The sequence below is a fragment of the Centruroides vittatus genome, unplaced genomic scaffold (assembly GCF_030686945.1).
Source record: "Centruroides vittatus isolate TY-2023 unplaced genomic scaffold, ASM3068694v2 contig_754, whole genome shotgun sequence".
Classification (NCBI taxonomy): Eukaryota; Metazoa; Arthropoda; class Arachnida; order Scorpiones; family Buthidae; genus Centruroides; species Centruroides vittatus.
Window position 1 is genome coordinate 4,495,761 of NW_027122490.1, and position 18,373 is coordinate 4,514,133.

Here is an 18,373-nt window from a genome sequence, read left to right on the forward strand (position 1 = left end):
GAAGTTCATTTCTGGAAATAGAAGCTGAGGCATTAAGCACGTCAGAAATAAAAGTGTATTGTGATTTTAAAAAAAGGTTCCAAATAAAAAAAAAACGTTTCTTTGATGATGCTTATAATGATGAGGGAAATGTAAGTTTTTGTCAGAGCCAAGAAATGTTTAAGCGAAATTGTTTCTACGTAATTTGTGATAAAATATCTCTTCAATTAAAAGTTAGAAGCAAAAGTTACGAAGATATTGATGAAAATTTTTAAAACTCTTCGTACAAACATAGCTGCCGACGAAGACGTATCAATTGATACCGCATTGCTAAAAAAAATGGTACAGTGGCGACATTGATACTGAAGAATTGGACGAGGAATTGTTGCAATTTAAATTAATTTGCGAAAGTCAAAATTTAACGTTGCCATCTGATATGCTGCAATTTATAAAGAGCACAAAAATAGTATCAACATTTCCAAATACAGAGATATTATTACGAATATATTTAACTTTGCCTATATCAGATGCATCTGGTGAAAGGTCATTCTCAGTATTAAAACGTGTAAAAAATTATTTACGAAACTCACTGAATGAATCAAAATTAAATTCTTTAGCTGTTTTATACATCGAACAAAATGCTTTGGATAATATTAATTATGATGAAATAATTGATAATTTTGCTGAATTAAAGACTAGAAAACAGAATTTTTAAATAAAGTTTATTTAAATACCTCTGTTTTTGTTGACTTCGGTTATAGTCGATTTTTTCGCGAAAAATTTGTCTTTGTTTTCGTCGATTGCCTCGGATTTCGTCGGCGTGCTCGAGTGACCTCGCTGCTAATTTTGCGAAAACAAAGGGCGATCCACGCGTTTTCCGGCGCAGTGTGGCGTTATTTCTCGTTGTGTGAATATTACCCCGCGATGGCCCGCCATTGGCCAACGGTTCCGTTTCCTGAACACTGGGAGTTCAGTCGTGGGTTCGCGCTTTGCCAGGGCGGGCTGGCCACGTGAAGTTTTCCGGGTTATCTCCACGTCTGTAACGCCTGAATATGGGCCAGTAACCATTAAACGGAATTCCCGGAAGGCATTATTCCCTCGATACGACCATCATAAACGCATACAACTACTGTTACATGACAATTACGTCACACTTTACCACGGGGCGATATAGGCTAGAAGCTCGTGTCCTAGCTTTTACAAGATAAGACCCCGCGTATCTAGCCGAACAATTCCATTGCTTTTATCTTAATGCTAATTAGTTTTTTATATTAATTTCTTATTTCTTTTAGTATTTAACGCTATATTAATTTTCTATAAAATGTGTTTTTGGTATGTATTTTGGAGTGTTAGAACAAATTAATTGGATTTACATTGATTCGTATGGAAATAATTGCCTCGGTTTTCATCGGTTTAGAATTTCGCCGATTGTTTTCGGACGGATTATCGACGAAAACCGAGGTATCACTGTATTTATATACTTACTTTTTTAAAACTATCTTGGCTTTTATTTAAATTATTTTTTTCATTATTCAATTTACCTCTCATGGGTAAAATATTATATTATTTAAATATTAACAAAAAGGTTAAATTAAATAATTGATATTTTAAGGTAATATCGTTATTGTATAACAACTTTTGTTAGACATTTAATAAAATAAATTTCAATTTTTTTTAAATTTATAAACAAACTTTTCTAGAAAAACTAAAATTTTTTGTTGTATATTAAATATTTTTTATTAATAAAAATTTAAGATTTGTTTTAGTTTTTCACATTACAGTAGTACCTCAGAATACGAAATTAATCCGTTCCTAAACTGTCATGAAAATGTCGTAAGGTGAATCATTTTTCCTCATATGATTACATGTAAAACCAAATAATCCGTTCCAACACGAAAAAACACTCAAATTAAAGCTAAGTAGTACATTGAAAAAAATAACTTTAGTAAGGAAAACACTGAAAAATGCGTTTTGTAGTTGTAAATGTATAAATAACCATAATAGAATAACAATTGATTTAAAAAATGTAGCTTTATTTGCACTTGAGATAGACCTTTGAGGATAGACGACGATGGAGGCGTAAACTGGTGGTGGAAAAGAGGGAGAAGGGAAATCATACTAAAACTTAACTTACATAACATAATGTATCAATAACTAAAAATAACTTAACACTAATTTTTTTTAATCTTCTCTGTTTTATATATTTTTTTAAAATTTTTTATTCACTGCTTTTTGCTTTCTTTCCTTCACTTCCACCAGCACTTTCACTGGATAGAGGTCGCTTGGTAAAATATCTATCCAAAGAGGTTTGGCTTTGCCTACTTTTTAAAATGTTTCTAAAATGACTTAGGCAAATGTCATTAAACTGAGCAGCAATGCGGCCAGTGTGAACCTTTTCGGGATGTTTCTTTTCAATAAAATCGGTCACAGTCACAATCAGAAAGAACACGTGATCATGACGGTGGCGCTGCAAACTAATGTAACGTCGTATGGTGAGCTTTTGTTCGTATCGTGGAGCAAAAATATGTTCGAATTTCATGTCGTATGCTGAAGCGTTCGTATGTAGAGGTATTACTGTATTTAGTTTTGTTTTATATTTGTTGTGTGCATTATTTCTTGTGGGAGAGGGAGGGGGCCCGGTAGGAAAAAATGTCTTAGGCCCCAAAGTGGGATAATCCGGCCCTGATTACACCCATAAACAAAGATGCTAAAGAGAAGGAACACTCATCGTAACCAAAGGATAGCTAAACAAAGAAGTCTTTTCCTTAGAACTTTTTAGAAGAAATCAGAGGCGCACAGCACAAAGAATGAGAGGAAGATGAATGCTAGCTAGAAAGACCTTTTATGGCTTTATTTGTGACTCCTTCAAAGAAAGAGTAATGGAAAACCAATATTGAATTCCAGAAGGCAATGGTTGATTTTTTTTAGAATTTGCAATCAAGATTTTTTGGCTTCTCAATTAATGATCGATTTAATTTGTCAAAATAATAATAATATAGCGATCCATTCCTTGCAGATTTAATGGAAGAGAAACAAAAGCGAACAGTTTCTTTCAAGTAGTACTCACGACGTGTAATTTTATAAAAACTATCGATGAACATTCAAAAAAAGAATAAAAATATTTTATCATAGATAAGTGAACAGGTAGTAAGTGAATAATTTCGTATACCTACGAAACAATTAGTATTCTTGACCATCAACCTACTATCCTTGAAGTGGCGGCATATTGCTTACTGTTTTTTTTTTTTTTTTTTTTGTAGTCAAGTACTGATACAATTTCCATTTTCGTGATTAATTATCTGATGACAATATTAATTATATTGAGAAGATCCGTGTAATTTGCTCATTCTATCGACTAGATTCTATGAAATGCATTGTATTAATAGCCTTACTAATATTTTGAATCCACCAACATCTTTTCTAAGCTATTCTAAAGATATAGTAGCTTAGTAATGACCTCTGTTATTGTCACAAAGTTAAAATAAATTGTTCTGTAAATGTAATACCGTACTACTTTAAATTTAAGGCATGCTTTCCTTTCTCACGTTTCTGAAATTGGAGTACATCTTAAATTTGGGATTTCTTTGTCTTGATCTTTATCGTTGTTAAAAGTCCATATTTAATTTTAAAAGTGTATAGCATTTTCTGTTAATGTTTTAAAATAAAATATAATTATTAAAGAATTATAGCTTAAAAGAATTTAACATTCTTTACATACTTCTAATTATAATCCAAGTTAATTTCGATATAAACAAAGTATTAATTATTGAATACATAGATTTATTTTCGAGATAATTTTATATGGATTAAAATATATTTAAAATTTTATTTCTTAGTGAATTTTTTTTAGTAAAAATTAGGTTTTTTTTCGATGAGAGTTTATTATATATATATATAAAAGAGAAAGGCAAGGTAAAGACATGTAGAAAAACAGAAAAACGTAATGACAAAATATCGTTAGTCTATACAGTTTCATTACGAGCGTATAATTTACTATGATTTGGGATTGTTCGACCTTGTGAAGAACTATTTAACAATTATTATGCCATAAAATTTTACTACAGTTCTATCTCGGCGATTTACATCGTGAGCCATAAAAAACTTAAAGAAATAGATAAAATCTGAAGAGAAAATTGATAGAATCTCACCTTAATTTATCTTGATTTGGTAAGAGGATGATTAATTTTAATTATGTTTTAAGTATTTTCTGAAACTAATTAAGAACACGATATGAATTTTCAATTCAAATCTCTTTTTTCATCATTCAAGAAGTTAATGATTCGGATGATAAATGTTTTTAAGACGCATTATCTTCCAAAGTTTTAATTTATAAACTTCATTAATATTCTTGAGCGATGGCGAAAAAAAGAAAGGCATTATTCATAAAATTCTCTGGAGCTGTACTAACGAGGAATAGGCGACGTTCTCCTTGACCCAAACTTGATAAACAATAGCGGTAACGGAAATAAAATATAAACTGGTAGTGTCTAGGAAAGAATTTAAAACCGTGGAATGTAGATCAAGGTGACATTTTTCTTTCAAATCATATTGTTTAAATAATTATGCTTATAAGCTTACTTTAAAACGTGTTAATTATAGAGTAAATAAATTATAAACACACTCGACTATCGAATCAGTTGGTGTTAGATTTTCTTTACCACTTGAAAAATATTTAATTAAATTTTATAAGCAGTAATTATAATTATTTTAAATTTTATATATTAATTCCCGTTTCGCAATATTCTTAATTATTCTATTATTAAATGGATAATATAAATTCTTCCGTAGATTTAACGATAAAAGTTAATTTACTATAGGTTGCATTTTGTTTAGATTATAAAGAAAAAAATAAGATTTTGGTAATTATAAAATATTCGTAATAAATGTAAGTAAAAAAAGGCAGTAATTAATACTGAAGTGTTGGAGTGAGGTCTACTGCATTTCTCACAAGAAATGATCAACAAGATTATTTAAGAAACACATTTACTTATCTAGTTTCGACTTACAAATTTAACTTTAAGATTTACAATATTTTATCCACAGATTGTTAATCTGTTTGTGTATTAAAAAAGATATTTTATCTATTTTTTAATGCACGAATGGTTTAACAATATTAAATATAGATTTTCTTCATACATAGGGATTTGAAGGTGTTCTGACGATTGACAAAAATTTCGACTGTTACAAGACATTGATACAAATTGATAAATCTATGCTAATTGGTGAACACTTCTGTTGTTCTATGTACAAAATTCTTCTTTAATTACAAGCAACTTAAGAAATATATATTTCATATTATGCTTAGTTTTTATTTTATAATTAAGTAAAGTATTTATAAATAAATTTTTAAATTGAAAAAACAGGTGGAAGGTAAATTGTTTAGCTTTAAAAAATAAAATAAATATTTCTTTAGATGCTTATAAGTGGAAGCAAAGATTGTTGCGACGATAAATTTATCTTACAATAATGACTGAGATATTTTTTAGTATCTTCCATACCTAGGAGGAGATGGGCCTTGTTGGCCACCGTACGAGGGAGCACCCCTATAGCCTCCTGGACCTCCTGGACCTCCTGGGCCCCCTGGGCCCCCTGGACCCCCTGGTGCATGGCCTGGTGGTGGACCTCCTTGATAGCCCGCTTGCTGTTGTTGTTGGGGTTGGGGTTGAGGTTTAGGAAGCAATTTGGAGAAGTCGATATTTGGAAGTTCGGGCAATTTAGGATACTGAGAAGCTCCTCCTGCTGGTTTCTGAGGAGGACTTTGGAAGCCATTATTGGGAGAACTAGAAGGTCCGGATGAAGAACCGTAAGAAGAGGGTGGGGCACCGAAACCTGAAGGTGATGGTGCCCTAGCCGGAGGAACGGAATAGCCTCCAGAAGGTGGATTATAATGGCCGCCTTGTCTCCCGAAAGATGGGGAAGAAGGTCCACCACCGTAAGAACTAGGAGGCGCTCCTCCCTGAGGACCGCCGTAGGAACTTTGGCCTCCCGCTGGTGGTGCACCGTAGGGTGAACCTTGAGGAGCTTGATTGGGCGCACCACCGTACCCTCCGGCTGCTTGTTGCTGTTGCCCTTGTTGTGGAGGAGTGAGTGGATCTCCTAATATGAATCCATCTGGATAATATCGTTGATGATATCTTACTGTGTTATTTGGTCCTTTCTGATCTAAAGGCTGCAACATAAATTTTTATGAATTTTAATTAAATAATTTAATTGCTAAATTCGTAAGAATTAGACTTATATCTTAATTTTTAATTTAAATAATTAGCGAAACCAATATATATAATTATAGCATTTTATACTCTTATTCAGATCAGGTATTTAGATCGTGACTTAATTAACTATTTAAAATCTAAAATTTCAAGTCAAACATCAAGATTTAGGGTCTAAGTGTGTTGAAAATCCTGTTTGAGAAGAAAAAGTGTTTGGAAGATAAGAGCCGCACCCGCGACAGATAGATAATCTAAAAGACATTGTTCAAAGTAAATTAAAAATTCGTGAGACAATTTTATATGCTTCCGGGTTAAAGAACTCATTTAAATTTTGATCGTGCTGAGTTTAATGTAAGATAAAATAAAATATTAAAATATAGCTTATTATCAGAAATCAAATAAATTTTTCAAAAAAATTCTTTCAACCCTGCGGGGCTTTAAAAGGGTTTGTTTTATGCAAATCCATCATAAATTTTGTCAGGTTCATACTAGAATGACCACGTGATAAAGGACGGAGCTTGACATAATCAGGTCAACCAATCCGTAAAAATTTCCAAGTCAATCTGGACTCGAACCCGGATCCTTTAGAGTTGTACGATGCAGCTCTAAAGGATTTTTTTTCTTTAATCCATGAGAATAAACGACCAGATTGGCCGTTTTTTCACAAAAATTTAAATTAAAATCTATTTTCCAAAACCGTTAGAAAGTGTTTTTTTTTTCTTTAATAATTGACTGTTTCTGATCATTATTTATACAAACGTTTAACGTATTTAATATTAGAAAGATTGTTCATTTACCTTGTTTAAATAATCATTGACGAAGTAGAACTTTTCTGCATTACTGCACGCGTTGTTATCGTCACTTTTCTGAATACAGTTCAAATGGACTTGATGAAAAACTGTTCCTGAAGGACACATCCAAGAATGTTTGGCACCACCGACACAATAATGGAAAGCTTGGCAACTGACACTGTTATCGGCATAGTAACCATCCTTTTTACTGGAGCAACTGAATTTAGAACCGGAGAGTAATTCGGCCAAAGGATCCGGAGTTGGTTCTTCTTGAGGTTGTTGTTGGCCATATCCGCCTTGTTGTTGGCCATAACCCCCTTGCTGCTGGCCATAACCCCCTTGCTGCTGACCGTAACCGCCACCCTGTCCACCTCCTGGAGCTGCTCCATACTACAAAATTTTAAGAAAATATTTATATAAGTCATTATTCGATTTATGAGACATTATTTGGAAGAAAATGTATACAATTTTTAAAACTAGACAGAAAGCATTTAAAATAGGACAGAATATATCTTATGAAATTTATATTCTTAAAGAAAAAATTATAAACTTACAGATGGTCCCCCTCCATATTGTGATCTTCCTGGTGCACCTCCCTGTCTAGGGGGAGCGCCTCCGTATTGTCCTTGATATGAAGGTGCACCTCCTCCGCCTCCTCCTCCATATCCACCGGGTGGTTTTCCATATGCTTGTCTTTTACTCTTTAAAAAAATAATAGAAAAATTAATTTAGTTTAACTTCAAAGATAATGGGATCCTATTGATTACAGGTTTCAATAATGCTTACCCTTTCAGCTGCAACGACAGCACCTGGGAGGAAAAAATACACGTTTACATAAATTTTACTTTAAAAATTAATTATTTTGATATGTGCTGCTGTGGTAGTTAGTAATATTTAACAAAATTATTCAAAATAAATACAAAATTATAAACTAATTTACTTACAAAGTAACAAGAGGACAGCTAAAACTTTCATCTTCCCTTGGAATCTAAAGTGTAAAAAAAAAACATATTAATGGAACATTAGAACAAATTAGCTTTTACACGATTCCAGAAATGATACACTATAGAATTTCTTCTAATGCTTAAAGTATAGTCTATAGAGAAGAGGATGTGACTTACTTCATCTTTAAATTCCAATAAAATGAAGTTTCTCCTCCTCAAGCTTTTATAAGAGTCAAGAAATTTAAATAAAATAATAAAGAAATCGCAGAATTCTGAATGGTCAAAATAATTTTTTTGTACGACCTTAAGTTTCTATTGGGGGAAACAACAATGCTTTTCGACTCCAATTAACCTACTTCAAACAGGATAAGCAACCAGAACACGGTAAAGATCAACTTTTACTGCTTTGACGTTGACGTTGGGCATTGCTTTGACGTCAGATTTATACGTTGAGATACAAAATTTTTTATATTATTATCGAAATTTTTAGCATAAAAGGACGTTCGATTAATCCTTCATCGTGTAGTTCAACTTTTCACGGTTATTCTGACCTTTTATATCTGTTTAAAACGGACAATAGTTCTAATTTTAGAAAATGGTAACACTGAAAATTAATTTTTTTTAAATTATATTCTTGACTTAATTATATTTTTAATTAAATATAACATTAAAATAAGCAGAAAATTATTTATTTCTTCATTATTTAAGCAAAATGTTTAGTAAAAATACATTATTTTCCATTTCTATATTTGTATTTAAAATTTTGTGAAGTTTAGTCATAATTTAATGAAAATAATATAAACATAAAGCAAATATAACAAACTTGCATATATTTATATTCATTTATAACCATAATTTCTCACAATTTAATTTAAAGAAGCATCAATACTCTGATTATCAAATCATATATCTAATAAGAAAAACTAATTTTTAACCTTCTCTAAACAAAATTTCGTTATTTAATTATTACTAAATATCGATAATATTTTATAAATAAAATATATAAAAATTTTCATAATAAAATTCATGTATTTGTAGGTTCCAACATCTAATTCTCGAATGCTACATTTTCTTGTTTAACGGGTTTTACTTGTATCTCATTTTGTATTTTTCTAGAGTTTGAAACGATTTCATTTTTGTTATGTCTGTTGTTACGTGATAAATAATATAAATTCTAATTTAAAATATTTCGTGATGTCGGTATTAATTTCTATATATTTAACACTCGTAAAAGGTATTAAACAACATTAAATAAGAGAATTCAGTCACGCAAATGGACTAAATTCGTTAGAAGAATTTCGTTTTCTTATCTGTTTAATTATTAAATTTAAATTCTTAAATAAGGTATGAATATATTTTTACACTTTAATCAAAATAATAACAGAATTTTACATAAAAAATATTATTTTAAATAAATCTTTATCATCAATATATTCAATAATTGGGATGGATGTTAACATGGGAAATTGAGGAAAGTGATCGCTTATCTTACATGCCTATCTCGTAACCTCATCAAAGTATATATAAAAATTCATGTTAAAACTTGCTCTCCCATTTTCATATTTTCTTCAAACAATGAAATTTATAATTGCGTGGGCCTATAATGGATCAGACTGTAATTTTAGAAGATTACTAATCTTCGAACTCTGCCGGTTTCAAAATGGGATCAGATCCGATAAAAAAGGAAAGTTTTATACGTGATTTTTAAGGGTTTATAAGCTATAAAATGACAGGTCAAAAGACATTTACGTCTTTACCATTATAGAATTTTTAGGGATCATTATCGATCTGAAAATACAAAATTTAACTTTTAATTATTATTTACTCAAGATGTGTAAAATTTTAATTTAATTAAAATAAAATGTAATATAAGTATTTAAATAAAATTTTATTATGTAATTTTTTTTAATTATATAATAAAACGACACTTAAAAATTTAATATTTTTTCAAGTTATGGAGATGAAGTAGTTATCAAATAGGCCTAACTCACTTTTCCTGTTTTGTAACGGAATATATACAAAACAGTTCCAAATTATTAAAATTTTTCTTTATAATCTAGGGAGAAAATTTCTTTATTTTAAATTTTTAACAAAATATTGATATAAAAATGCGTCTTCATTATCAAAAAATATCAAAAAGATATCAATAAAATTCTGGAGCTCAAAAGAAATAAGAATAGTTCCTTATTTCTTTTATTGATTTTACAAAAAAAAACTTTAATTCATAACAGTTTTGTATTGTGTTTCTTGCATAGCAGTCTTCTATGCGAGAAACACAATACAATACAGAATACCCTTCTGTATAAGGGACCTGAACCCAGTAGCCAGATCCGACGTAGACCGATCTGGCTACTGGCTACTGACTGGAAGACGAGTCCAAATTAAAATTTAATATGAACCATAACGCATTTTAATAAATTTTTCGCTTTTAATACTTACGTAATGGATATATATATTAACTTGTTTTTTCTTACCAGGAGCCCTGGCCCCTCTTTGTTACTCCAGTACATCTGAATCAAATGGCTGCTAGCCTTTATCATCTGAGTCAATTTCTTTGTTTATATTATTATTATTATTATTACTATTACTATTATTATTATTTTTGTTTATTAAACTATTAAAATTCATGTAAATTAATTTTCTGTTAATTTTATACCGTTTTAAAATGCCATAATTTGATTTAGTTAACAAAGACAATGCATACATGAAATGCCATTGATCTTATATCTATGGTTTTTAAATTAATAAATAAGAATTTCTTTTGATAATATAGAAAATATGTCGTTTTCTTTGTCTTTAATTACATCGTTTTTATACAAGAAATTATTTAAATTGACTATTATTATTTGGCAAATTTATTGTTGTGTATCATATAAATTAAATTCTTTAATCTAAGTTTAGCGACAAAATAAATTATCTATGAATTTTTATGATTCATTTACCAGTAAACAGAACTCATAATAAATCTATATTATTGTTATTATTATTATTATTATTATTATTTATAGGAAACTTCTATTATAATTGATCAACGATAGAAATGTTGAAATTTAAAGTTCTTTTCCAGTCTTAAACAATTTATTATTTTTTATAGGATTATGGAAATAGAGAAATTTAATTATTAATTAATATATTTATTCTAAAACAATTTAAAGAAATAAATTATTTATTTTTAATATTTTATGATCATTTTCAATTGACATTGGATACTTTTGAGATATCGCCACTAAGATATACGAGGTTTAAAGTAAAATAAACCTACTAAGTTTTAATTTTTCCATTTAAAATGCATTAAAATTTGTCGGTGCCTATATAAATAATATTACCACACGTAACATTATTTACAGGTAATGATATTCAATAAATTGTTTCGTAGTACAGTAAATTATGCTTGGGTTACTTACAAATTATTGTTAGGATTTAATGTTCTAAAATTGTTCATACGTAAAAATTATTAATAAAATTACATTTATATGATTAAATTATGTAATTGAAATTAGTTAATTTGAGAAAGAAGCAAAATCTTTCCTATTGTATTTTACGTTTTTTATTTATTAATCACTAAAAATATTTATAAAACTTAGTTTCAGTTAATGAATTTTTTTAAATTAAAAATTATTTATTTTTTAATTTAATATTAGAAATAAATATAAAATAAAAATAGTAAGTACAGTACAAAAGGTCAATTTTTACGTGCCATAAATGTGACAATATAAAAATAATAATTATTCTAATAAGAAAAAGTTTTTAAAAAATAAGTAATTACCAATCGTATTAACCTATTTTAAATAATTATATTTAATTGAGCGGCTTTATTTATTGTTTATAGACGAGTCAACGAAATTTGGAATAAAGAAAGGGTTGAGAATTTAGCTATATTCTGTAAGAACAATATATATATATATACAATTCTAAAAACTAACTTCCGGGATATTATTGCTACTAAAAAGTAATGGGAGTTTCAAGGAATTTTAAAAAGAACTGGGGTAATATCCGACCCCACCTCAACATCTGCATATAATTGTTTATTAAATTCTTAATTAAACAAACCATTTTGAAATTTATAATTGAAATAAAACATTTTTTTATATAACACGACATTTTAACAATTTAGTAAATATTTAAAAGAATTATTTTACAAAAGAAAATAGATATATTCATTATACTTATAATATATATTTTTAAACGTTCCGTAAATATAAAATAAACATATTTAAATTTATTAAAAACAATTCAAATATCGTGTTTATCATGTTCTATTTGTTTTCTACAGTCGATTACATTTTTATATTTATGTATTGATAAAGATCTAATATGGTGTTACACGGCTATTTTTTCCTTCATTTTTCGTAATTACGGCCACTTCGTCCCAATTAATTTCTTCTTTTCGGCAGAATTTCTTTTTAATTTTTGTTTCTAAGAGAAAATGGATGAGGATGCTTGTATATGTACTAACAAATAGCAGTGTGAATCTTAGAGAAGATGTGGAAAGCTTCCTGCTTTGGAACGAAACTTAAAATGAAGAAGCTGAAGAAGAGAAATATTTTCCAATAGAAAACAGAAAATTATGGTATATATTAAGTATCTTTATATTTATCTAGAGACTATTTTAAAGATTATAGAATTTAGAATATTAAAGACACAAAGGCTTTCGGATAAACGTGTTAAGAGACATCAGGATAAAATGCAAGATTGTACTCGATTCAAGATTTAGGATTGAGAGCAGTACAAGATTCTCGTACTTCTTGTAATACAAGAATTTTGAATTTTACCCTGATTTTAATTTCGATTTAACCTAATTTTGATTTGACACTGAGTTTACTTTAAGTCAATTTTGATCTTGAATTTTAATCGAGAGAACTCGATCAAATTCAAGGCTATTTTATTCAATTTTGTGTTCGAATTTTGTAGAGATTTATCTCGATTTTCAAATATCTATTAGAAATAAATACAAAATATAAATTTTTTAAATGCAATGATTTATATTTGTTTATAGGAATTTGTTTTAAATTAATATGTAAATATTTGATTTTTTAAAATTAAATACTTTTAATAGAAAAATATTAAAATTATAATTTTTTTAGTCTATGAATTAAATTAAATGGTTAAATATCATTGTGTACTGGAAGAATAGTATAGTAATTTTTAAATTTAATTAAACTGAATTTTAATTTATTTTTTAAATAATAAAAATCTTGTATATAAAAAATTATTAATTAGAATTTAAAAATTTTTTTCTTCATTAACTTATTGAATGTAATGGTGTTAATTATATTATTAATATACTTTTAATGTTTTTATTCTTTACTTTATTTTTAAGATAGCACCTTTAGGCAAAGGACCACACTTAAAATTAACACAGCATAAAATTCCAAAAGCATAAAATCACCGTAAATGAGTAAAAAAAAAAAAAAAAAAAAAAAAAAACATTTTTTAAACTTTTTAATTCAAAAGTACAGGTTACTATATTCTAGATGAAATAATTGAAGATAAATCTAGATCTAATTAATTATTTTTATGTAAACAATAATAGAATTTAGGAATTTAATTACAAAGTTATCCGTCAATGAACTAATGTAATTTCAAACTAAAACATAAACTAATACTAAATAATTTTTTTTTCGATGAGACAGATGATCGAAACAATAACTTCGTCAAGTTTTTATTCTAGAGGAGCCAAATTCTAGTTTGGGTCTATTCATAAATTTTTAAGAATTTATTAAATTCCGTCTCATTACTTCAACATCATTGTGAGTTCAGCCGGATCTACAATAGATCAAAATGAACTCGCGATGGACATATATAAATTTTTTTTTATATATAATTTTATATATATATATATATATATATATATATAATATTTATATATATTATATATATTTATATATTTATTATAATATATATAAATATATATAAATATATTTAATATATATAAATATATTAAATATATTTATATATATTTATAATATTTATATATATATATTTAATATATATATAATTTTTTATTATATATAAAATATATAATAAAAAAAAGTTCCTTTAATATCTGTGGAATCGAAAGAATTAAAATAAAAATAGTTAGATAATTATAATAAGAATTTATTTAATTTTTGAATAAATAATCAATTGTATAATTGACAGAGAATTGGAACAGTATTACAGAGTCCTTTCAATAGAAATGAAGTATGCTTCTTTTTTTTTCTTTAAATTTTTAAAAGAAAAGCATACTAAAAATATGAATTTATATATATATTTTTCATTTTACAAAAATTTAAATAGCATATTTTAAATATTAGTTTTGAAATAATGATTTGTTTTGATATTTCAGGATCAAACATGGGGTTTACATTAAGGTATGAAAACCTTATAAATAGAAGAGGAAGAAAGATTTTAATATAAAAGAAGTCTAAGATATAAGCTTTTTCATTATATTTTTGTTCTTATACCTTAATTTATTATGCAAGTGATCATTATGTACATATTTTACTTACATATGTTAGGCTTAGAAACCATTTTATTAAAATTTGTATTCTTAATTTTTGCATTGTTCCAATTATTTTATGTTAATTAATTTCAGTATAAAAGTTAATTAAAGTATGAAAAATTTAAAAAAAAACGTATATATTAAACATATTTGAAATTCAAAATTTCGTCGCTCGAAGAAAAAAATTAAGAATGAACAGAAAAAAATGAAACTGTATAAAGTTAAATAATCCATTAGATTAAATTAAATATGTGACTTTGTAATTTCAATTACTTTGAATATAAAAGTAAGTTTTGTTAGTTTTCATTTTAATTGACTTGATTTAATAAAAATAAGCACTTTACTTTTTGAAAGTTTGACTTTTAGTCCATTGTTTAAATAATATATTCTCGAAATAAATGAAAATAAATTAATTTTGCTTTGAATTTCATACAGTTAAGCTGTATTAGTTTTATCTTCTTTATAAGAGTATATCTAAATGTTTAAACTAAGATATTGTTGAAATAGGTAGAAAAGGTTTGAATAAACAAGACTGGACTTTTGTAACATTCCCTTTTTGAATTCAAATTCTTAAAGTGGTAGAGTGGATAAAATGACTGAAAATTGGTACTTGGAGAAGGGTCTGTGCCTGACCACGGGGAGTTTTCCGGGATTTTTCATGTGATTAACATCTAAATAGGAGTCAGTTTCCATAGAAAGTTTTCCCGGGAGGCACCCCTTGGCAAATCGTCCAAGTGTTGCATTGTCGTATCCCATCGAACTATACTAAATTCTTATAAAATTTATTCTTCTGTTTAGCATTGAATATGTACTTTTTGCAAATAACAATTTATTAGATTCGTTTATTTAAATTTAATTTTAGGTATTATGTAGAAGTAAGAAGTATCGTGCCTATACAGCATTTAAAAATAATTATTTTCTCTGATATTTTAAGTAAAAAGAATTAAAACAATGCATTTTAAAGATATATTTTATCATTAAAAATCGAGTGTGTGTATTTTAATAAAACTATAATGATTTAAGCTGGTTTCAATCTATACATCAGAAGGAAATGAAAAACTCGAACTCGTATCAAAATGTATGGTCAGGTTATAAAATTGGCATTCGTGTTTCCGTTTTTTTTTTCTTTTAAATAAATTCTCATGAATAATCAATTAGCCATGAATCTGGAATGCAGTAAAAGATTTGAATTTCGTAAATTATAGAGGTCGAATGAACCAGTATTTATTAAGGCGAGTGTCAAATCTAAGAAATTAATTATTCTACTCTTTTAATTTTATCGTATTTTATCAAATACGCGCATATTTACAAATTAATTTTTATAATTTAATTTATTATTATTATTATTTTTTATTTAAGCTACTACTATTATTATTATAAATTTAATTATATTTTTATTATTATCATTCTAACAATTTTAATAATAATTTTTCAGTGGAAAAATAGCAGCAGTAATACATAATTTAATTTGATCTATTATATTAGTTCAATCTTGGTTACAAAATTATAATTACTATTAAAATAAAAATATTTAGATAAGAGTTGCTTGCATATTGCTGACATTTATAACCAGTCTAATTCTAAATTAATTTCATTTGTTCGGAAAAAGTTCCCGTCACATTTTATCCAATCTCCTCAATTAATTTGAAATTATAAATTATAAGATGATAATAATAGTAATAAATTTAATAAGAATTAAGCTAATGATTACTAGCTACTATTTGCTTCTTAAATTTTTGTAAAAACAATTTTAAAATATTGTTTATGTAGTCTCAATTGCTGTTTTACGCTCGTTTGAATTAAATAATTATTATTCCTTTTTCAGAGTTTTAATCTTTGCATTCAACCACGTTTAATTCGGGGCAAGAATTCTTTACGTTTGATTTAACAAGTTATAAATACAGTTTAAATTTCAGGTTAACAGCACGTAAATCATCCGCTTCTATAGTAAATGTCCTTGATGAAAGCATCCGAATTCGACGATTATTTTTCGTTAAATGAACTTCCTGCAAAGGTCTTGTCTTATATTGTTTCGAATTCATTTTAATCGTGATATAAACACAATTATAATTATCGGAAAAGTATGTTAGGAGTGTCCTTTCATAGGAAGAACACTCCCTTAGTTCCTGCTGTTCCAGTTTAATACGTTTTCGGAATTACAAGGTAACACTGAAAACGTATCATAAAAGCAGTTTTACTCAAATATATCTTTTTCTTCATTTACTATTAATAACAAAATTCGTTGTTTTTTCTGTAAAGAAAAAAAAAATGTACTTTTTACTTAGCTTGAATAGAACGTTTCAGTGTCATTTACGTAAAACCAATTTATTCTCGACATTCGAGACACAATGACCCTGTCTCGTCCTTGCACCCTGTTAAATATAAGTTTAATTCGTCTCCGTCTTTTAACCTCTGACTTGGTTCAAGATCTAATCAATCATTATTGACCATGTACTTAAGAGATAACCGGGTCAACACTCTATAATATTGTAAAAGGTCGTCTATGTTACACAATATAACACTTTATTCCACTGATATTGAATTATATAATATATAAGCCACAATATCAACTTCGAGAAACTAAAGAATTTACAAAGGTTAACGAAGGGAATTCCATTTATTTGTAAGCGTGTTAAGCGTGTAAATACATTTATTTTTGATACGCTACTCCCTAGAGCATGAAATATTAGAGAAATAATTTTGTACAAACACATATCAAAATATTTGCGCCGTATTATAAACTGCTAGGCGTTTTGTACGTTTAACTGCCCTGACCTAGTTAACGAGGACAACAAGTAGAATATACTATAATAGTTGAGAAGGTTGTAGACAAAGATGTTAGATTACGAAACTTTTAGACTAAAATAGAATTTATTTTTTATTTAATGAGTAAAGTTTTAATATTAAAGATCATTTCTATTTAGATTTTATTCAAAAAGGAGCATTATTACATATATAAAAACAAATTCTAACATTCCTTCAAGCTGTTACAGTTTTTATGGTTTATTGTCTTTTAAGAAAAACTGTCTTGAATATAAAGTAGATTGTCTACAATATTTAAGATTTAATTTTTTTTATTTGATGAATTTTTGCATGTAATTTTTATTCAGTATTCTTTGATTGATGACTGTAATCATCGTTGGATGGCATTATTGTAATCATCATAGAATAATTTTAAAAAATTGAACTTTTATGTAAAATTGCAATGAAAAAAAAGTGTAAAAGCACGTATAGACCTAGATATAACTCGTATAAATAAAATGAATTGTGTCCAGAAGTTAATTGTGACGGTAAACTATAATTTAGAAATAAAAAGTTGACGAAATATTTGAAGATTTTGTGTGTTAAAAAGCATAATTTATACCGAAAAAAATCTATTCTTAAATTATAAAATATTTCTGTCATATTTTAAATTATTATTTAGTAAAATATCATACGTATTAATGTTTTTATATTAATAATAATAATTTATTTGTAAATGCCTAATTACTTATTCATTACAAAAAAATCTTTATTATTATAAAATATGAATGTTTTTAGTGTTTTTAACATTTTATAAATAAAACTTTTCTTCTCACTTTTCATTATAAGATTTAATTGTCTAAATATACGAATTATTAGACCCAAAAACCTGTAAATAATAATGGACAATTTATCATTTTTAAACAAAATTTCGTGCATTTATATGTAAATTTTTAGTGGCTTTTTTTTTGTTATCGGGAGGTCGTCTATTTGTTGTTAAACCTGTTGGAATTTTTATTTTGAAACTGAAGGCGGAAAATTTGTTTTTCTTTAAATGAAAGATACACTGTGGACATCATTTCGCCATCTATCGAGAGAGTGTAGAAACTTTATTATATTTTAGTATTTTAATATTTTTCATATTATTTAACGTAAAATAATGATAGTGTTAAAAATTATTTTAATAAAAAATTAGAGTTTAATATTTTAATTTGAATACTTCAT

At 27.1% G+C, this 18,373-nt stretch overlaps 1 protein-coding gene across 1 annotated transcript in view; it reads right to left on the reverse strand.

Moving 5' to 3' along the window:
- Positions 1 to 5,078: 5,078 nt before the first annotated feature.
- The window catches only part of LOC136981400 (uncharacterized), a 34,550-nt gene continuing 21,255 nt past the window's right edge, over positions 5,079 to 18,373 (reverse strand). Inside the window, exons 5-6 of the mRNA XM_067277715.1 lie at positions 6,986 to 7,369; positions 5,079 to 6,148 (exon numbers count right to left, since the gene is read on the reverse strand). Of these exons, the coding sequence (XP_067133816.1) occupies positions 5,462 to 6,148; positions 6,986 to 7,369 (1,071 nt within the window). The 3' untranslated portion in view covers positions 5,079 to 5,461. The remainder of the gene's footprint in view (positions 6,149 to 6,985; positions 7,370 to 18,373) is intronic.